General features: G+C 33.9%; 4 protein-coding genes across 4 annotated transcripts; 2 read left to right on the top strand and 2 right to left on the bottom strand.

Annotated features, from left to right (window-relative positions):
• The first annotated feature begins 324 nt into the window (after positions 1-324).
• Positions 325-1,453, top strand: LOC128677808 (phospholipase A1 2-like). Its single transcript, XM_053758928.2, has 2 exons — positions 325-761; positions 1,087-1,453. Exons 1-2 carry the CDS (start codon positions 521-523, stop codon positions 1,335-1,337), a joined length of 492 nt encoding a protein of 163 aa, XP_053614903.1. The 5' UTR covers positions 325-520; the 3' UTR covers positions 1,338-1,453.
• A 1,246-nt stretch (positions 1,454-2,699) lies between these two features.
• On the top strand, positions 2,700-15,774 carry LOC128677802 (uncharacterized). Its single transcript, XM_053758917.1, has 11 exons — positions 2,700-2,966; positions 3,347-3,524; positions 3,879-4,027; positions 5,788-6,030; positions 6,626-6,953; positions 13,273-13,337; positions 13,700-13,859; positions 13,955-14,100; positions 14,287-14,535; positions 15,022-15,355; positions 15,683-15,774. Exons 1-11 carry the CDS (start codon positions 2,930-2,932, stop codon positions 15,738-15,740), a joined length of 1,947 nt encoding a protein of 648 aa, XP_053614892.1. The 5' UTR covers positions 2,700-2,929; the 3' UTR covers positions 15,741-15,774.
• LOC128675942 (sodium-coupled monocarboxylate transporter 1-like) lies at positions 7,801-12,914 on the bottom strand. Its single transcript, XM_053755772.1, has 13 exons — positions 12,598-12,914; positions 12,014-12,173; positions 11,581-11,646; positions 11,461-11,512; positions 11,315-11,382; positions 10,868-11,022; positions 10,446-10,586; positions 9,966-10,184; positions 9,463-9,602; positions 9,202-9,329; positions 8,587-8,756; positions 8,036-8,204; positions 7,801-7,956 (listed from the first exon to the last, which is right to left on the bottom strand). Exons 1-13 carry the CDS (start codon positions 12,807-12,809, stop codon positions 7,915-7,917), a joined length of 1,722 nt encoding a protein of 573 aa, XP_053611747.1. The 5' UTR covers positions 12,810-12,914; the 3' UTR covers positions 7,801-7,914.
• Positions 15,647-20,253, bottom strand: LOC128675959 (uncharacterized). Its single transcript, XM_053755813.2, has 5 exons — positions 20,069-20,253; positions 17,378-17,524; positions 16,969-17,061; positions 16,564-16,783; positions 15,647-16,193 (listed from the first exon to the last, which is right to left on the bottom strand). Exons 1-5 carry the CDS (start codon positions 20,136-20,138, stop codon positions 15,947-15,949), a joined length of 777 nt encoding a protein of 258 aa, XP_053611788.1. The 5' UTR covers positions 20,139-20,253; the 3' UTR covers positions 15,647-15,946.
• Between the last annotated feature and the right edge of the window lie 2,591 nt (positions 20,254-22,844).

Genomic DNA, 22,844 nt, shown 5'->3' with positions numbered 1-22,844 from the left:
GCCAAAAATACTGGTGCTAATAACGAGAAAACGAGTACTGGCTCTTCACAAGGTATTACGATATAGTTCGTGCATTTACAGTTATACAAATCGGTTTTATAACAATGTAAAACAAACAAAGTCTAAATTTGAATGCAGTTGTTTACGAATATTAATGTTCGTGGCCGTATATGTGACCCAGGTATCCCCATCATTTTATTGTCACATATGAATGTCATCTATTCTGATGAGTATATTTCAACCTTCTCAAGTTTTAAAACAATTTATCAGTTGGTATTTATTTATCAGTCGTAACAAAACTTTTATTGTAATCGTTGCAGAAACAACCCGTCTACTCCTCAAATAATTACTCACAACAATGTCGCCTCCATCACGAATTCTAACTACCTGGCTTCTAGACTTTTAAAGGAAATGGGTGGACTAACAAGGCAACCATTTACTCAATACCTTGACCACTGCTGCCTTCTTAGACGTCCAGGACGCCAATGTCATAGTTTTGGACTGGAAAAATGTCACTGGCATGGACTATATATCAGCCGTTTCTCGTGTGCCGGACGTTGGTCAATATCTTGGTGCCTTTTTGACCTGGCTCATCAATAGTGCTGGTAGGAATTGGAATAATGTCCACTTAGTTAGGTATAGCCTGGGAGCTCACGTCGCTGGTAGCGCTGGGAGGGCTGCTGGTGGATCCCCTTCGAGGATTACTGGTGCGTATAGGATAACTATCACTTTTATCCATCATTATTTATTTAACTTTATTTGTTAAGCCCTTCATAATCATACGTCCTTATACTCAGTCATTTAAAAGATCCATGTTGTGTAAGTTTTTATATTCCTAAGATCTAAATATATTATGTGACCTAAGTGTATTAGGTGTATCATGATTCAGGATGTGAAAAGTGTGTTCCTTAGAATGAAACTCAATATTTCTAGACTGAATTAATGTCATTTATCTCTATCCAGTGTTGATGTCGCATTTATCCACATAAATACAAATAAATTATATTTCGTTCCAAGGTTTGGGCCCCGCTGGACCTCTATGGCAAACCAACCAAAACACGTTAAATGCCAACGACGGGCGTTGAGGCCATACACACAGATCGGACTTTTATCCCAACGGAGGCCAAAACTCCATGCCCGGCTGCTCCAGTAGTGGCTGTTCCCATGCTCGGTCTTGCGAATACTTTGCCGCGTCCGGTATAACCACTTTGTTGGGAGGTCTGGGAGGTCTTGTCAGAACCTCAACGAAGCTGGCGCCAATCAATACACAGGCGCTGCTTTCAATATGGGCAATGGAATTTTGTCTAAACGCTACCCGCGTTTACATGTATATTTAGAATGTATGTTATTTACACTATTTATAATAAAAAAAATCATAATATATTTTGGTGATAGTTCTAATTTATATACATTTGTTTAAAACCAATAATGTATTTACACAATTTGTCGATTATATCAAATCAACTGTTAATTTGGTTGATTTTATATACCATCGTGACAATCTGCCTTCAAACGAAACATGCCTGGCGCTACTCGATTATTTACAATGAATTGGTATAAAGTGATGTGCTGTCGATAATACATGATAATATTTGATATAACTTATATTTTTACTTATTTCATCTGATCTGGTTTGTTTGGATTGAGCACTGGCGCTTCATGGCCATACTGATATCTACTGCACTGACATAACTAATCCATTATATAAAATACATGATAATAAATACATTTTTTTATATTAAAAAATTTTTCTTCATTTCAGTTTACTGAAATTCAACGTATTTATAAGTGCACGTATGCACTTATAAATACGTTGAATTTCAGTATTAACAAAGTATGTAATTAAACTCTTATCTATTATTACGCAATAGTTAATAGCCATAGAGTTATTATTAAACATTAATTGACAAATGTTATCTAATAAGAAAAAACCTTTTATTTACTTATTAATTATATTTTAAAATTTGATTGTTGGTCAAATCGAATTGCAGTGTGAAGTATTTAAGTATATAATAAAAATATTAATCCATGTCTAATATTATAGATGTGATAGTGTGTCTGTTCCTCTTTCACGGCTAAATCGCAGGACCGATTTTGATGACATTAGGCGTATATCTATCTATATGCATACCAATGAACTATTTCAAGATCCCCGTTCAAAAATAGGTTATTTTTTTCTAAATCAAACTCCCTAATTACAATAATGGAGGGTAAAGTTTGTATGTTTGAAAATCATGTCTGTTTCGCTTTCGCAAAGATTCACGCGCGCGAAGCCGCGGGCAAAAGCTAATAACTAATAATATAAAAAAAACGATTGTTTGATTTAATTTCTCTGTTCCTATATGAGTGGATTTCACCAGACAGCTTTGACGATAACTTTATATTGAGCGCCGCAGTCGCGTTGTCGTTTGAAAATAACGGCATACTTTGCATTTTCCTATGCAGGTTAAAGTTAACGTCAAAGTTAGCTGGTGGAACCGACTGATTTGTGCAAGCCGGCCGCGCTATGCAATTTTCACATTTCGTCGTAATTGCTTTATATTTTATTTTCTTTTGCTTAAAAGTAAATACTGCAAATAACATAATATCCATAAAATACAGTTTATTTATTGTCCTACTTAAAAGAGTACTTTTATCATAGAATGAAATAACTATAATAAAATGAAATATTTTATGTTGAGAACGGTAACATATAAATATTTTTTAACTGTAGGCGTTTTTAACTGTCGTTACAATATATAAGGCAATTCCACGTAAACACATGTTTTCATGTGATTGAAAAATATAAAACAAACCCAAAATATATAAGTAGTTATTAAATGCCGACGATATCTCGAGTGCAATCAAAATATAATAAAACTTATAAAGTTTTTAGTGTTCAGTACGCGAAAGTGGTTGTCATTGTGAAGAGTTCTTCAGTTTTATAATAATGAAATATTTTTGTGCCATAGCTTTGGTTTCAGCAGGTAATTAATATTGTAAATACGTACCTTAAGTGACTCAAATATAATATTAAAATTATCGGCCCGTTCCGGCTTTGTTCGAACAATAATAAATGATCTACCTAAATCTTCCTCTTGAATCACTATAGGACAGACAGAGACATGTGAATGTGAAGCCTAATTAATGTGTACTGACTCAAAGTATTTTATTTCGGTATAAGATTAAAATAATCGGGCTTGCAGTCAAAAACTTTTTTGCTCACATTTTAGTAAATATAAGCACAGAGTCTACCCAGACGTCAGGCAAGCGACCAGTTATAGAATTACAGCGGGAACTTCACAGTTTTGAGGTTTAATGAGGGTTTTCTGGGGTCTAAACTGAGGATTATCAACTTGAATTTTAGTTTGCTCTGCATATATACTTGAAGAACCATTCGTAAACAAGACTGAGAAAGTTTTCTTTTTCGTCGGTGATGACGACCAAGAATTGACCTTGATCGACTCCGCTGAAGAAGTCGATGAAGTGTTTGCTGACAACTATGTAAGGGATCCAGATAATAATGGTTACTGGCTGTATACAAGGTATTGTTGTAGTTATTTGATATTTAAAAGAACTCCTGTTCCTCTTTCAAGGCATCTATCTATATGCATACCATTGAACTATTTCACTTCACACTTAAAAACAGAATATTATTTTATTTTTCTGGCGGAGTCGAGTGTATATACGTCTGCACCACTGGGGGAGCCGAGCCTAAACGTCTGCAATGCTGGGGGCGCGAGTCTATAAACGTCGGCAACACTGGGGACAAGCAATTTGCCGACTTTGTGGGCCAGGGTCTTTTGCATCGCTTGTAAATACACAACAATTCAAGCACTGCTGTTTGGCGTAGATGAGAGTGTGGTGACGACCATTGCAATGTGCTAAAATATTTTCAGAGGCAATCCAGTAACTCCACAAATTTTAAGCTTCAATAACAATAGTACAGTTATAAATTCCTATTTTAAGAAGGATAAGGATACAGTGATCTTGGTGCACGGCTGGAGAGGCAATTGCAACAGTCAGGTCAACACGATGCTCAGGGAAGGTACCTGTCATTGTATTCAATTTTATCATAGTCATCATCTGATCATCTTAGCGTGACTTTATAATTTGAATCAGACCGTCGGGACTTTCCAAAGTGTGTCCGCGATGTGAATGGTAAGCTGTGTTTCACTGCAAAAAGTTTTATTTGCATACCGAAAATTGTTTCTATAGTGTCCTGAGAGTTTTCTTTTCTAGTACACACCATCCTTAATCTATATAATTTTAAATCACACCGATATTAACTTTTGCATTTGTTAACTTAACACTATTGTAAATGCGAAGTGAGGTGTGGGTGAAGGTGAGTTTGTTACTTCTTCAAAAGAATGACATCAAAAGTATAGTCGCCGCGGTAAATTCACTTGGACAATTCTACGAGCATAACCGTAGCATGTGATATTATTACAATTACAAAGTAAATTAACAATAATGTTAAGTACATAAAATAGTTTTCTACTATTATTGAAGTGTGAATAGATAACGGTTGCAGTAAATTGGTTTATTTATATAAATACAATAGAAACACGATTAGAAAATATTTCACCCTTGAGATTATCAGAGATACTACTTTATAAGTTCTAAGTAAACAAAATGGAAAGAGGGTAAACGTAGACAATACTAGTGTAGTGACTCCTCAGGACGTAAAAAGTACCTTGTGTAATAGTTGTGTACTATTTACACAAGGTACTAGTATGGGGAATATAGTCTGGAATAGTTCAGATTATATTCTACCCTTGCAACAAATTTCGTTCACTTAATTTTGCGTGACATTATCATTCCAAAACCAGCCTTTTGCATCTATAAATATATTGTACGATTAGTAGGAACTAACATTATATGTGATACACACATAATGACACAATACTTCGCCATGAAATAATATGATTATCACAATAATAAGGAAGTAAAATAAAATTGAGAGATTTTCTTATGGCTTTGAACAGTCAAAAACTTTTTTGCTCACATTTTAGTAAATATAAGCACAGAGTCTACCCAGACGTCAGGCAAGCGACCAGTTATAGAATTACAGCGGGAACTTCACAGTTTTGAGGTTTAGGACATCAAAAGTATAGTCGCCGCGGTAAATTCACTTGGACAATTCTACGAGCATAACCGTAGCATGTGATATTATTACAATTACAAAGTAAATTAACAATAATGTTAAGTACATAAAATAGTTTTCTACTATTATTGAAGTGTGAATAGATAACGGTTGCAGTAAATTGGTTTATTTATATAAATACAATAGAAACACGATTAGAAAATATTTCACCCTTGAGATTATCAGAGATACTACTTTATAAGTTCTAAGTAACCAAAATGGAAAGAGGGTAAACGTAGACAATACTAGTGTAGTGACTCCTCAGGACGTAAAAAGTACCTTGTGTAATAGTTGTGTACTATTTACACAAGGTACTAGTATGGGGAATATAGTCTGGAATAGTTCAGATTATATTCTACCCTTGCAACAAATTTCGTTCACTTAATTTTGCGTGACATTATCATTCCAAAACCAGCCTTTTGCATCTATAAATATATTGTACGATTAGTAGGAACTAACATTATATGTGATACACACATAATGACACAATACTTCGCCATGAAATAATATGATTATCACAATAATAAGGAAGTAAAATAAAATTGAGAGATTTTCTTATGGCTTTGAAAATTATGGACGTCCCGACGTTATGTCCATAATTTTTTGTATACAGTGCAATAAAAAAATATAAATAGATATATGAATAAAACCTGTTATTTTAGCCTTTCTTCAAGCTCTGGATGTAAACGTTATAGTATTTGACTGGAGTGCGCTAGCTGGTCAGAATTACTTGACGGCCAAGAGAGGAGTACCAGGTGTAGGCCAATGCTTAGGCCAGTTCATCAAATGGCTGGTCACCCTGGGTGCTTCATATGAGAGGATGCATCTAGTAGGGTTTAGTCTTGGAGGACATCTGGTAGGCAATGCTGGGAGAGATATCGGTGGTTATGTAAAGAGAATAACAGGTAATTATCATTTAAATAAACTGTTTTTAATTTAGTGGAATAGAATTATAAAATTATGCTGTTTCTAAGTTATGGATCAAATAAAGAGAACATTGGGTACTACAATTTATAAATAACAATGAAGGGTATATGTAGGTATAACTACAATGAATAAACGTCATGTAAAAGGGTGGGTCTTAATTTGTTTTCCATTTGGTGAACGGAGAACCTCGGTGGAACCACTTCCCCACTCGTCTGCCTCAGCCCCGCGTATCGTCAAATATATTTTGTTAGAGAAATGGTTCTTCTGATACGTAGTGTGGGGACCAGAGCTCCACAACGACAATCTTTACCATTACTTTGTTTTTTAAGACCATTTTGTTGTAAAGTAAGTAAAAACGTATCACAGACATTCGATGATATGTATTTAAATTTTACAAAAATTTAGATTTAGATTTTAGCCTTTTTAGAAGTAAAAAGTAGCAATAAAAACATTGATTTTGTTTCTCAAACTCTTTGTTTGTTTGTACAACTCGAAAGTGCATCACTGAGGAATAAAAGCGTAGTTTTTGCAAATGTCTCTACGGGGATAGTGATAAAATATTTAATATTACAGCTTTAGATCCAGCTGGACCTCTTTGGCTGTTAAATCCATACAGACTTAACAAGACAGACGCGCAATACGTCGAAGTGATTCATACTACACTAATTGTTGGCCATTTTCCACCTTGTGGCGACGCAGATTTTTATCCAAACGGAGGGGTGTTCCAACCTGGTTGCTTTTTGGACTCGTGCTCTCATAGACGGGCCTATGAGCTAATGGCAGCTACTGTGAAGTTTAACCATCTTAAAGCAATGGCTTGCAACGACATGATAGAACTAGATTTGAATAAATGCTATGGCAATATAGAGTTTATGGGTAACGCAGATTTGATGCCAAAAAGGTATGAGATAAATAATATATTCTTTGTCGTCTTCCTCTATTCCGGGGATTTCCATAAGGCCTTTGTAGAATGATGGTAATTTTATTCTACAAAAGCCTAATGGAAATTATGGAAATGTAGTAGTCTGCTATTGTTTTTATCGTAGTATGATTTACATATATCTGAATAACAAATATACTCATACGAGTATATGTTATTTAGACTTGGATACCCAGACTGCAATTCTATAAATATATAAATGTGAAAATGAATTTCTTTTGTTCGATTGTTCTTTATTCACGTCGAAACGGAGGGTCAACCCAGTTTTGTTGTGCTACTTGCAGTAGGCGATTATCAGCTAGTTTTACTGCAAATACAAATATTATACGTAAATACTGTAAGCGTGCCTTTAATTGAAATAAATAAACAAATGCCCTTTTTCATTTTCAGTCCCGGAATTTATAGAGTAAACACTGAAAAGCATTACCCGTTTGACGTTCAAGGTAATCGGAAATATGCGTTTCAAGATTTGGAGTACGACTTCGAGTCAAATTTTTAATAACTGGAAGGAATGCGCCAAATAAATTTATTTTAGAATTAGATTATTTCTTACAATTCTCCTGTTAAGTTTTGTGGTAGAATATTATATAGAATTTTCTTTGGCTCGGTTTCTGAGTATAAAGGTCAGTTTATTCATTCAATGGCGTGATTTGAATATTTATGCAATGTTTTAAACTTTAATTAACTACAGGTTTTGGAGTTTTATAGGAGACAAATTAAACTTTTTAAGTTATGTCTTATTAATTAAGCATAAGAATTGGCATCGTGCAAATGAAGATTATTTTCCTGAAACAAAAATATATCATTTTATTCATTCAATGGCGTGATTTGAATATTTATGCAATGTTTTAAACTTTAATTAACTACAGGTTTTGGAGTTTTATAGGAGACAAATTAAACTTTTTAAGTTATGTCTTATTAATTAAGCATAAGAATTGGCATCGTGCAAATGAAGATTATTTTCCTGAAACAAAAATATATCATTATTTATTTAGGTCAACCTACAAACTAATGGTTAACCAAGAGTTAGGTAGGTAACTTACTCTCTTCTTTCTTCTCAGCCATTTTCTTACGATAGGCGCAAAAAGTCGTTCATCGTCATGTGAAGGTCTACTACTCAAAATACTTCCAACACACGCTACGACTATGGTAACAATACAACCAAACGCAGTAACCCACAAGTACGAGATGCGATACAAGTATGGTATTTCACTGAAAGTAATAAAAGTTAAAGATTTTAAAAAGCCTCTGCTCCCAAAAAGAAAATAATATGTATAAACAAAAAACAATTAAAAATTTCAATTAAATTTCAATTGTAATAATTTCAATTGTAATTCGAAGCTATCAGAAAAAGTGATTTCTGAAGTTTTTGAAAATAATAATCCAGTGAGCAATGTTGTATTCTCTAAAGAGTTACAATTTAGTTATAATTTCGATGTTATTCATAAAAAGTACAGTATAGTCGACAGCGTATCAAGCTAACCAAATTCATTGCTATTCCGGTTTTATGCAGGGCAACTTGACGTGCGGTCGACAGACATATACCAAAATAAAAAATAAAACTATATCTAAGACACTCATGGGTACCACATACCTATTAGCGTAATCTGTATTCGTAACAAGCTGGTCAAAGTCATAAGTGCAATTGTGAGTGAATCTGTCCTTTTCACTGAAGCGAAGAGATCCCCTGGCCTGGGCCAGCTGAGATTGAGCCACGAGCCACCACGCTGATACCAACCCAGTTACCCCACCTCCTAGAGCACACTGCAATAAGTAAATATAACTTGTAAGTGTCTGGTATATAGGAAAATTTATTAGGAATCATTGTACTATGTGTACAAAATATTTCTAGAACTCTAGAGCGTTAATTGTAAAAGTGAGGTAGCCAGTAGCTTGATAACGTCAAAGATGATACGCATACCTATGGATTATGACCACTAAGTATGCCGAGGGCCCCTGCATATATAAGAGGAAAAGTAGGAAAGCAGCTCTGGGTTTAGTTCAGCTTTGTATTTATGGAGGCAACCGAGAAAGCGCTCACATCTGCATGTGAAAGAAGTATATCATTAAACCTAGAAATAATGTTTCCAAATGTTCGCCAAATAAGTTCCAAGAGCCGGACTCGACCGAATTTGTGTCATAACGTTATTGACACAGCTAAGTCTTCTTTGTTCGAGTCCCGCCCGAGCCCAATCACAAAAGTACTAACCGTTGAGTTCATGAAAGGTAAAAATATTCCCATTATAAATATCCCAGCTAGGGGTCCCATTGACGCAGAAGAAAGACTCATGGTTAGCTGTAGTACTGAACCCAATCTCTCAACCACGAATACTAAAGCTGGAAAAAAAATATGAAAATACAATCTTTCCACATTCCTAGATCTGTTATCAAAAAATCCCAGACACATATATTAGTCAGTTATTAGTTAGTCATTAATATAAAAACTTATTAATAAATATCAAGCACCAACCTACACAAACCGCTCCTAGAATAACCACGACGGCTCTCACAAGTATTAGTGTCTGCTTATGGGTCAGCGGCTTGAAGAAAGGCTTCCAGAAATCTTCCAACACCACCGCTGACATTGAGTTAAGTCCAGTAGACAAGGAGCTAAGTGTTAAAAATAATATTTTTAAGGGAAAGTTGTCGTTGATGAAATGAATCTATCGATTATTCCAATTTCCGTAGTCCTTACAAAAATCTGGTTAAACCGCTTCCAACCACGGATATTCTCAATTATGTATACGATATACGCATATATTAGCGTTTATGTGTTTCCTTAGGTACAGATTAAATATCTCCAAAAGTTAGGACATTGAAATGGGTGATGATGAACAGTTTCTCGTATTCAACTTCTAATAACAGTAAATAAGTATGAATCCACAGGTTTGTGTGTTTTACTTATGGCAATAGTATAGATGATTAATCTAAGTAAAAGGCGGCCTCCTATCGAGGATCTAATTTAAAGTATACCTCAAAGCAGCGCTAAATACTCCAGCTACAAAGATCCCAGGCATTCCTTTCCACTCCGACAGGACATCCATGACCAGCAAAGGTAGGATCTGGTCCTTGGCCAGCGCCAGCTTGGAATTTAACGGGTCACAGTCGTAGTACCTCGCGAACGCTACTAAACCGCTGAATGCGCATATCAACACTATCACTGTTATACCACCGAGGAAGCCCCATACAGCTCTGAAAATGAAGAAACTGATGTAATTGAAGTTTACAATACTATGAATGATGAAATTATTTTTGAAGCAGTACATATGAGGATTTTGATTTAATAAACTGTACTTTTACATGCATATTAGTATAGAAGAGATTAAATTTCAAATAGATTAAAGATGTCAATGAATTGAAACTCGATTTCGGATTTCTTCAGCTAATCAAATTTTGACAATCTAAGAAATCGCTTTTCGTTCATATTTCGTCGTAAAATCAAGAGCGCTTTACCTTCTGGACTGTTTTAAGTCTGGCAAAGATAAGAACCTCTGCATCATTGCCTGATTGACGGCAATATTTCCAATCCAGTAGAACATTGACCCGATGGACACTGACCAAATAGAATGTCTCTCAGTCAAGTCAAACGAGACCCTAGAATTAAAATTAAATAATACAAGAATTTATTTGAACATTACCGTGCATCTCATATATTAGACTAAACTAATTTTAATAAATTAGATTCTTATGTATGTCTAGTGTAAAATCAAAATAATAAAAAAATAAGACGTGGTAGTCGCGTTGGTCATAAATTTTAACAATCAGTTTTTTAAGGCCTTTAAATAAAAACTTCGAAATATTTTGACTTTTCTAACTACAACAAAGCATTTTGGGATACTAATAACATACAACTTATACTAAGAATTTTGACATACGTAGGTAATTCAATACGACTTGTATTCCAACTTTTCATAACAACTTCATCGAATCCACCAACGATGATTGAACCTTTTATATTGACGAGTATCATGGCTCCCACCATAACTATTGTCTGAATTACGTCTGTCCATACAACAGCTTTGAGACCACCCTGAAAAGTTTACAATATAAAGAAATATGACGTCCTAATCTACGCTAATGTAATGGAAATGTTCATTTTTGTGAGGGTTACTTAATCTTCAGATCTATTCAATTGATTTCGAAAATTATTTCAGCAGTATGAAGCTCATTTATTTCTGAATAATATAGGGAGATATTTGTCTCAATACTCCAACGGGATGCAACTAATATCAAATAATTAACAAATATGATAAACGTAAAAAAAGTTTTTCAGAAATTATATTTGGAAACAACAACAAAAATTAATGAAAACGATGACTTACCAAACAAGTATAAAATATGCATACAAAACACACTATCGGTGTTACAATGTGTATATTTACACCAGTTACTGTAAAAAAAATATGAATTAAAATTGAAAAAAAGCAATCTTCTTTACAGTCCTATTTTTATATTTTTATTGATTTACCTTGATTGAAGGCCAAAGCTGGAACATAAATGACTATAGGTAGCCATGCTATCTGCAAAATGAAGTTATGTTATATTCTGATATAATTAAAAATATATAACAAATTAAGCCAATACTTACCAAATACACGCTAAATATAACAGATCCAAAAACTCTGAGTCGTTTATCATATCGGAGTTCTAAATACTGAAAAGTATACAATCTTCTTGTTAACAACAGAAATATAATAATAAGAAATCGAAACAAAATTATTCAAAACTGGAACAAATTACATTGCCATAGTTACAAAAAATTAACAGATAAATTTAAAACTAACTATAGATAATTGCTTCAGATGAATGAAAACATCGTGAAGAAACCTGAACTTTTGTTGATTATTTATCATCTGTGTAAAATGGAGAAGGCAATGGCAAGTTTTCAGCCGTGAGGAATACGACTGTAAGGTGATAGATAATAATACATTTAGTAATAGGTTTTTTATCAAATCTTTTGATCATAGAATATTAGAAATTTTGGTAAATTACATTGTAAATGGATAAATTGATATTATTACCTCGTAAGCTGAAGTCAACTTTAATTCATGCAGCACTGGGAGGAAGGTATGAAATATGATCACAGACATCAGAACAGCTCCAATAAGGAAGAATAAGTACGCGGTTCCGTAGACATACATCTCCGTCGGAGTACCAAGTAAAGATATTCCTGATATGAAACTGTAAAATAACATTTATATACGTTAATATTAAGACGAATCACACAGATTGAGCTAGCCCCAAAGTAAGTTCGAGACTTGTGTTATGAGATACTAACTCAACGATACTATATTTTATAACAAATACATATATAGATAAACATCCAAGACCCGGGCAAGATCCAAGAAAAAGATCATTTTCCTTCACGACCCGACCTGGGATCGAACTCGGGACCTCTCGGTTCAGTGGCAAGAACTTTACCACTGCGCCACCGAGGTCGTCAGATGAGTATAATAATGAGAATATCATTGATCTTTATTTATTTAAAATGATCGTCATTTGACAACGCAGATGAAACCATTAATATTTTAAACTGATCATAAGGAATTGCTATTAAAATATTATTTTAAAGCAATACATTATTTTAATTGAACTAGAACTATACCTGGCCACCAATGAGAAGCAGACAGGAACCAGCTTCATATTCCTCCCGCCCATCAGATAATCATGTGTCGACTTCTGTTTCTTCACAAATCCGAAATAAATGCCGATTCCTCCACATATTGTTAACATTACTACGAACACTGAATAATCTATCCATGAGAAATGTTGAAAGGATTTTCTTACGATGGAAACATCGACTCTTTCTTCGTGCATCTTTTATACTTTTTATGAAGTTTCAAATATTTAACATGGCAGATATAGCAGACGGTGTCTGTCTTTTGTTAAGAGTGTGGGTCTTGACTACTACTTACGTACGAGGACCCTGATAGCAATTTTTCAATTGACAAGATTTTCCTACGCAACCGTTAGAGCTATTTTTGTCTTAATTGTTTGTTTCCTAGTGACTTAAAATAGCTCTTTAATATATTGAGGAATTTGTAGCATTCGTGCCTGTATCACCGCTTTCTAATAAAATATTATAAACAAATAACTAATAATATATACCTATATACAAATAAAATAACTGCTCGATAAAATTACCTGATATTATTAGTTAGTTACTATCCAATACTTTTCATATACAATTTTATTTTTGCAAGTGTATGCTAATCTTTTAATCTTGATGAATGATTAATGATATGACCTGACTTAACGTCAATTTGGCATGTATATACAGTCCTACTTTAGATATGGCTATGTTAACTTCATTGACCTTCGCTTTGTTGATTGGTTTTACTGTTGGTATGTCTTTTTGTACATTATTATTAATATAATGTTAAGGGAGGGAGCAGCATAGGCAGCCGTTCACTTCCATAGAAAATTTTAAACTGTTTATGCTTATCAACTGGTTTGTGTACTTATTTTTGTTGGAGATAAAATATAACAAGTTTATGTTTGAGAGTCGATATTTGTCTAATAATTAATTTCAAGGTATAGCATAAAATATATTAGGTATTTTAAGGTAATAGAATACGTGATTTTAAAGTTCCGTTAATTTGAAACTGCTAGCGTGATTTATTTTGTTGTTAATTCTGTTTACCGAAAAGACAATACGTCGTCAGGTTAACACAATTGTTCTATTATTTCTTTTTAATACTTTTCAGGTCTCCCAACAGAAATCTTAACATTAACGAAACTTAATTCCACTGCTATAGATTCAATAGGAGCCAGCCATTTAGTAGATTTATGGGATCGCGTCGATGATATCTTTGAATCCCTGAGATTTGATCCTAGTGTCTCCAATGTCTACCATTTGTTCACCAGGTAAAAATTTAAAACGAAAATAATTTTTAACCAGCAACATAAATAAAATTTTGTTCGCTGAACAATTTGGCATCTTTTTCATTTATTTTTTACAGACAAAATCCAACAGTTAGTCAACCACTTATACAAAATGCTGCATTGATTCAGCAAACTAATTTCATCAGCAATAGGAGAACAATAGTCTTGATTCACGGCTGGCGAGAGGATGCTCTCGCTGACTTCAATACTGTAGTCATTCCAGGTATTATATTAATCAGCATTCGGAGAATATTAAAGAATGACTATCATTAGATAAGTTTCCCTTGAAAAAGATACGCATAATTTCCCCCCTTTCTTAGATTTTGTTAGTAATTAACTTTTTGAAATAATTAAGCGAAATGAATCTGGTAGCCAAAGTGATAAAACAAAATATATCATGTAATTGCAGCCCTTCTTGCTGCTGAAGACCTCAATATCATAGCTGTTGACTGGAGTGAAGGAGCAGCCAGCATTAACTATCGAACAGTAATCGCCAACACGATATCTTCTGGAGCAGCGGTCGCAGATTTCATCTCATGGTTGAATCAAGCCTCGGGAGCTAATCTCAGTCAGTACCATGTCATAGGCCACGGTTTTGGCGGACACCAGGCTGGGATTGTAGGAAGAAATTTACAAGGGGGCGTTGGATATATTACTGGTGAGTATCGTTACAAATTTCCATAAATAAATAAATATTAGGACAAATCACACAGATTGAGCTAGTCCCAAAGTAAGTTCGAGACTTGTGTTATGGGACTTCGAAACTTGTGTTAACTCAACGATACCGTATTTTATAACAAATACATATAATAAATAAACATCCAAGACCCGGACCAATCAGAAAAAGTTCATTTTCCATCATGACCCGACCGGGGTTCGAACCCAGGACCTCCCGGTTCAGGGGCAAGCACTTTACCACCGCGCCACGGAGGTCGTCAAAATAAAATACGTAATTTTTGGTTACAACCGCATGACATCAGAAAAATAGCGAAAGATTTGAACATATATTCAGATTTCGAACAACATATAGCTATGAGTTGCAGATTCGTTCTGTTTTACTTTTCGTTACAATCTCTGACGTAGGCCTATAGTTACTAGTAATAATGTTTTATTACTACCTACTTTACATGTTTATTTTCTTCAGGATTAGACCCTGCTCTCATCGGCTGGGTGAACAACATCCATCGCTTCCAGCCTTCAGATGCTATATACACAGAAGTTATCCACACAAATTACGGCGTCAACGGATATCTTGGAGATCTAGCACAAGTGGACTTCTACCCCAATGGCGGTATTTCCATGCCAGGCTGTGACTCCAATGCTTGCGATCATGCTAGGAGCTACTTCTACTTTGCTGAGTCAGTTACTAGTGGAGGCTTCACTGGACGACAGTGCTTGAATTATTATGCTGCTGTGCTCAATACTTGTAATACTCTGCCTGGAAGACTTCAGATGGAATCCTCCCATCCCAAGACTGGGTAAGTACTATTAGTTTTAGTATTGGCATAAGTCCAATAGGATTGTGTGTTCTTGTCCTAATTTTACAGTAATGGATTGAATTACCAGGAGACTTGTTGGTGTGACATGAAATCCTATGAGAAAATATTTATAATCATCGGCATTTGGTTTTAGTTATTTTTCACCATCCTCTTCTATACCCTGAATTACCTTACATTCTTAAATCTTAAAAAAAACTGTTTTAAAATGAGGCTTTGAAAATATTATGTTACTAATAAAACCAGGACTAGTTAAAAAATAAGTACGTTGAATAATTAGTGACGAAAACATATTTTTTTTATTTACAGACGTTCTGGTGTGTATCTCACGGAGACGAATGTTCAGCCACCTTTTTCTCAAGATTGAAACTACATCAGATAAAAAGCACATTACAATTTTATCACCAAAAATAAGTTTATTAAAATTAATTATATCTTTGAGAAACTTAAAGCAATAAATAGGATCAATCAGCATAAAAATGGAAAATTCTTTCACTCTGGCAAGCAAATTTACAATCTAAGAAATGCTGTTTTGTACTTAAATATATTAGGAATACGTTTCAGAATTGAATATCACAGTTGATTAGGATGTTTGATCTGTTTGGCTCTTCTTTGAGTATTTTCTGGTTCTGGAGTTTTGCTCGTGGTTTCTGTTTGCGTTGGTTTTGTCGCGTTGGATTTTATCGGTATGTCTAAAAGGCTTCCAAGTAGGGCAACTCCTTGTTCAGCAGTCTTGTAAATATTAAGTAAGAATGATTCTGCGTCAAATGGAGAAGTATCGTTGCCATTGCTGTCATCCTCTGCTTCTTCTTCGGTGGTTCTGGAAATTAAAATTGGTTTATTGCTAAATTTATGGATAAGCATAAGGCGTGGATTCGATTGCCGCATTAAGTCCTCACAAATTGCTAATCTCATTAAATTTTAAACTGGCAAATTATCTTCAGCATTGTTGTTTTATTTGTCAATATTTAGTTATAATAGTGCCTTTGAAATTTTTTAAATTAAGACTATTCGATATGTGAAATATTGACTTCGGTTGCTACCAAAAATGATGTCGTGTATAATTGCTATTGCTAGAACAAATGAATTGTAAAAAAGATCGAATCGAGAACCTACTTATTTTTTAAGTCTGTTATTAAAATAAATAATTTAATGGATCAAGTGGGTGATGAACTTTATAAGAATCTTACGTTTCTGGTTCTGCTGGAGGGTCTTCCATTTCCATCTGCCCTCCTTCCTTGGACTTGAAGCATCCTATAGGGAAATCTATTTGTCCTTCTCCTAAAAGTCTCGGCTCCAATTCAAGGCAACCTCGCAGACCTTCAGATGTAGGGGCAAGGTCACTGAACTTGGCGCAGAGTTGTGCGAATTTTCCAAAAACCTCTAGACAGATTGGAGCAGGGTTTGAACCTGAAATGAGCAAATAAATAATTATTTCGATAATACACAACACTTTCTTCTGGACAGTCAAGGTTGGCTTGAAAATGTTTTGTAAAATATATTTTATTTGTGTTATCGATTGAGTTAAGTTTACTTAAATTGTTATAGTGGAATAATTGATGCCAGAATTGGACTTGAATCTGGGTATGTCATACCTTGAATTTTGGAGCTATGCAGCAGACTCTTTCCATATGAAACCTTCACGGAGAATCCTTCATCTGGAGATAGATATTTCATGTGCACACACCCTGCAATTAGTTTAAACAAAAGTATATAGGAAATCTTTACTACTATGGGGTGATAATTATAACAAAACAAGTATGCTAAATAAATGACTTAGACGAGTTGCCCTGATCCCTACCATTTCTAGTTCAATATCACAATAAAAATATGTATCATATAATATCATTTTGATTTCTATTGCTGCAAAACTTTGTCATTTTATAATATTAAAACTAGATTTGGCTCGCGTCTCCGGCAGCATCTAGTGCTCTGTTTCGACATGAAAGAAGGACAAATAAATTTCACACAGGTATATAATATTAGTATAGAAGTATAGATTACCTGGCCCTCCAAGATCGACGACTGTTATGTTGAAGTCCACACAGCAGACGCACGCAGGCCCCTTGCAAAGACAGTTTCTGTTTGGCTGGTCATCACGAAGCTCTGGAACTTCTATCAGTTTCTTTGTTTCTTCCAGGTTTAAATAATCTGTCGAATAAAAAGACAATTTAGTTTATAGTAAAGCGTTCTAATTGATCCATTACGATCTAATAGTTTCATTACGACAAGCTATACAAATGTAATAGCTGCGCAGTTCGATATTGATGACATTTTTTTTTAGAAATATGAATAGATTAAGAATAATTCATGAGGAATAAATCACATGCACATTATAGTAGATATCTAGCGATGCCGCACTAGGCCAAGCCTGTATTGTAGGCATCAAGTACAAAGATACATTTTAGGTACAACAAAAATATGGCGAGACATTAAAAACTGAATCGGCGTGGTAAAAATTTCTTTCAGTGAAGGAAAACATCGTCTAGAAACCTGAACACTAGTTGAGTTGTTCAGTTATTAGTTTCTATACGGCTACCAGCCACTAGATATTGATGGTAGATAATCACTAACTTAAAAAGGTTAAAGAAGTAATAGACCTAGATACTGACCTAAATACTTTATAATACAGATTTACATACTTGGATCAAATAAATCTTGATGCAATTTTCATTTACATTGAAATAAATCTAGTTTGATTCAATTTTATTAGTATTTAATTTATTGAACGACTTTCGTTCCAAATTAAAGTCTTATATAAAGCAGATTGATTGACTCATTATTAACAAACTAAAATTTTTATAGGTACATTATAGTTAGTTGATTGGCTTTTTATGTTAGATAGATGTAGAAAAATAAAGTATTGTATAGTGTCTCTGAGATATAGAAATTTGCAAAATAAATATATTTTCATTACCACCAACAGAAAGCTACTTTCCCAACCATACAATACAATACATTCAAAACATAGGTAATCATAAGAGCATTATTTTCTTAGAACAATAAGTAAATACAATAACCATGTCATAACGAACGCTTTTGGGCATAACACGGCTTATTTCACGCTTTTACCTGAAGTCGTGCATTGTCACGCAAAAATGACCAAGTATAATCAGACATGGAGAGAGAACTTGCGTTATAGTCACTCTAGTGGCTACATTATATGCTGAATAAATCATTTTGCCAAGAGGAACCCACAGCACATCATTTGTGACAGCTCTGCTTAGTTTTACGTGAATTTTTGTTTCTGTACTTATATTTTTCCTGTTTGTCCCAGCACTATTTTGTTATTCTCATTTTGTTATATGTATGTTTTGTTTTTTATTTGTCTGTTTTGTGTTGTGCTGTTTTATATTTTGACAATAAAATATTTCTATTTTCTAAATGGGTTTACGACCAGTATTTGCCCAGTTTCTTCCCACACAGTATGATAGTAGGTATTTACTAGTTGAGTTTGCACTCGACTTTTATCCAAGAAACCGGGCGTAAATCCATCTATGAGTACAATACATTTTATGTAACTTGGCCGTAATGTCATACATGTTAATTTTTATAGCAGTATGAACTAGTTCAAAAGTTGTCGCTTTCTCGTTTCTTACTTTCACTGTGCTTCTCTCTGGGTCATTGACATCGAAAGAGATAATGGAATTGTGTGTTATTATGTAAAAGGCTATTTCGGCTATTACTATCTGAACAATGGTTGTTAGATAATAATTTTCATAGAAGAATAGAGTTACACTAACTCTTCACCACATAGTTTAAAACATAGTCCCCTCCCGCTGTCTGTTTATATATATCCCTATGTATACTTAGATCTTTAAAACTACTCAACTTATTTTGATGTGGGTTTTTTAATAGATAGAGATCAAGGGAAGTTTTCGTGGCTCCCGGTTTCTCTCGTATAAAACCATAATAAATTACACACCAAAACTTTCCTCATCAATTGGACAACAAATAACAAAATATATGCTATGGGTTTCTTTGAATTACGACAAGACACATATTCTATCCTATTGATTAGTTGTTACTTACTTGTTAAAGAGGAATTTTTCTAAACAAGATCTTAACAAAAATCTTAGAGACAAATAAAAATTGTTATTTTATATTAAAATTATAATTATAATATAAAAAGTGCCCATTTAGCAATATTTGAGTATCGTGCATATTACTTAAACATTATTTTCGTTTCAATTAATAATCGATTCGAATGTTGGCTAGATTATATATATCTAGATTAATCTAAAGTTTCTCCTATAAGACACTGATATAAATTGAGTATTCTATAATGTTTTATTTAACTAGTTCAAATGAAATTGATAGATCACCAAAACATTTTTTTTTTTTATTTCGCCTTTCAACTCATAAATATGTATCATTTACAGAAAATGTATTAATAGTCCACTTAAAAAAAAAAACTTTAGTTTTAAGTTTTACAAACTGATACAGAAACAAAAACATTTTTTGTTATTTGCAGATAATTAGTAATAAATATTGTGTGAAAGTATACAATTTAATTTTACAAAACTGTTTCAATGTGCCAAGTTATTATTTAACAAAAACTTTATTCAACACGCATAGGTACTTACGTAGTCTAAATATGCGTACTGAATGAATCGGGTACATAAATCGATTACAAACTAACGTATTAACACTTTCTAATCAAGTACCAATAAGCTATTTGTAAGCAAAACTCACCTAAAATGCTTCCGGCGTGTGCCGTGGCCGTTAGTACGGCTAGCAGAGAAAGCGTCAACTTAAAATACATGGCGCACGATTCTTACAATTCTTCACAACTTGAGAACTAAAGGATTTCTTGTCTGAGAGAGGCGACCGTCTCAACAGCCGAGCGTGCACTGCAGTCCTTACCTCCAATCTGGTCTTACTAGTTTCGCCGCGTATAATAGAAGGTGAAATTTAAATAAAACATAACGCAGTTATAATGACATGCATCAGTGAGATGCACCGAGAAAGCGAAGACCGAATAGATCGAAGTTTCCCAAGTTACATAGGTTTGTATGCATTGTTGACTTGGTTACTATTGTTTATGTTGTATTTGTTTTGAATGTTCAATTTTATCTCCGTCTATTTCCAATTTCATGTACCGTTGGACCATTTCACTCGGTGAAATCTTGGGCAAGCGCTGGGAGAAAAGTTTATTGCCGAAATAAAGGATTTGCCGGGAGATCTGACAGCCATTTTGCACTGAAATTTACGGGCCATAAAATAACTGATTTATTTCAATAAAGATTTTCTTATTTGCTGTTTGGGGCGCAGGATACTCGTATGTATCCATATAAACAATAAATTTATAAATTTAATAGAATTTGATATTAATGTAATAGAAAAACAAAATAAAACATATAAATTTAATACAAAAACAAAATAGTCATAATAGAAAAGGGTAAAATGGTGTAGTTAGATTATTAGGATACATTTTATAATATAAAAAGTTTTGTGCAGTGCATCTTCTTCCCTTGTGCTATGAAGGCTTTCAACATGGAGTTTCTTTCCTTATATCCTGTTGTAACAACTTCTTCTTCTGTACGTATCGATGGCAAATCTATATCTACAACGATTCATCGGAGATTCGAATTTAGTCTGGTCCAATCCATGACCAGGTCAATATGGAAAATAAATTCGGGTGTGGGATATTTATCTATGTAATGATATACTTAATAAATAAAATAATAGTATCGTATAATACAGGTTACAAATTGAGTTAGCCCCAAAAGAAAGTCTCGAACTTTCTTTGGGGCTAACTCAATAACTAAACTACTTTATACCAATATGTTAATTGTGTATACTCATCATCATCATATCAAGGGTGTTATTGCTAACACTAGTGTCAGATATTATTCAAGTCGCCTAAAGGCATCTGACTTGACATTTACGACTACCTACCGCCGTCTAGTGGCAGGTAGCCGCATACACACTAGTGAACTAAACTGTCCACCGGTGTGCAGGTTTCCTCACGACGTTTTCCTTCACCGAAAGCAAGTGGTGGTCAAGTAGTTATGTTCTCATTATTTGTAACATTTTTGTATCTCAAATCGAGAAGTTAAAAGTTGTCCACGCCATCCGTATCCATTATTCCATAATAATATTATAAAGAGAAAATATTTCTTGAAAATATTTGTATTTTTAATGTTCAAAAACTACCGGGCCGATCTTGATAAATTCAGAGACGAAACGTTCCGGAGTATAGATGTTTTTATTGTGGTTTTACACGAGCGAAGCCGAGACGAGGACCTAGTTCTTTCATAAAGGTCGTAATTTTGATTCACCTTATAATTTTAACTGTAAGTTCTCATAAGTCTAGACATATAGAAAGTGGAGGTCCACTTTCTGCACGGAGGTGCATTACTGGGAGGGGCATACACCTGTATGCCCCTCCTAGTAATGATGTCTGAACGGTTGGATGCACAATAACGCTAACTGCAATGCAAGAAGTTCAATAAGCAATCATTTGTAAATATAATTAGAGCGTTTGTTATTCTGCAACGTTAGATTGATTAATGATGAATTAATTAAAAAATACTTCAAAAGTAACCGTTTGACAGTTAAAAACGACTGGTAGGTCAATACAAAATTAATTGTTATTGTATGATGTATCGTATGACAACAAAACGTGAATTTATAACGTTGTAATGTACGACTCGATAAATTCGTAATTTAGGTAATATATCAATGAAAGTGGTTTTATTAAATTAAAACACACGACTGACAGTGTTTTAATAATAATGAAACCGATTTAGAATCCGTACTACGAAAGTAGTCCCGCAGTCGTGGCGCTACTGTCGCTGCAGACAACGATGTGACCTATGTTTTATTGATAGTTCCTGATATTGTCACGCGCAGACTTATCTGGCGCGCACTATACTAGTATACACTAGTGTGTTTGGGAAATCGGCCATGTCAATTTCTGGGGCGCTGCCTTTCCTCAAATTTTTAATTTTGAAGAAATTTATAACATTACCTATATAACTAATTCTACAGCCCATTTAATGAAGTGAACTGATGTTTTCAACATAAATAACTTCCTTGTATCTATAAACCCTTATACCGTAATAACCCTGTTATTCATAAAAAAGTTAAAACATACTCTAAGCTAAAACATGTTTTGTCACTATCGGATTTATAATATTTGACATTGTTAGAAAGAGATAAAAAAATGAAAAAATACTTCTAGGCTTCTTATTGAAGAGCTCGGTGAATTTATTATACACTTTTCTATTCTCCGCTTTACATAATTAAAATCTTGATATAACTTCTGCCTTCTCTATCAGTTCGCATACTTCTATCCCCTTCGCACCTCTTCTCCGTATAAGTATTCTTATTTATATACCTTGACAGTATATAAAAGGATAAAAATGATTTAGTCTTTACATTTCTATTTATAGTAGTAAAATTATATGCCTAAGCTCATTACACAACATATATTAACTATATGATTATGATATATGACAAAACA

The sequence above is a fragment of the Plodia interpunctella genome, chromosome 2 (assembly GCF_027563975.2).
Source record: "Plodia interpunctella isolate USDA-ARS_2022_Savannah chromosome 2, ilPloInte3.2, whole genome shotgun sequence".
Classification (NCBI taxonomy): domain Eukaryota; kingdom Metazoa; phylum Arthropoda; class Insecta; order Lepidoptera; family Pyralidae; genus Plodia; species Plodia interpunctella.
This window is presented reverse-complemented; position numbering and strand designations above follow the sequence as displayed.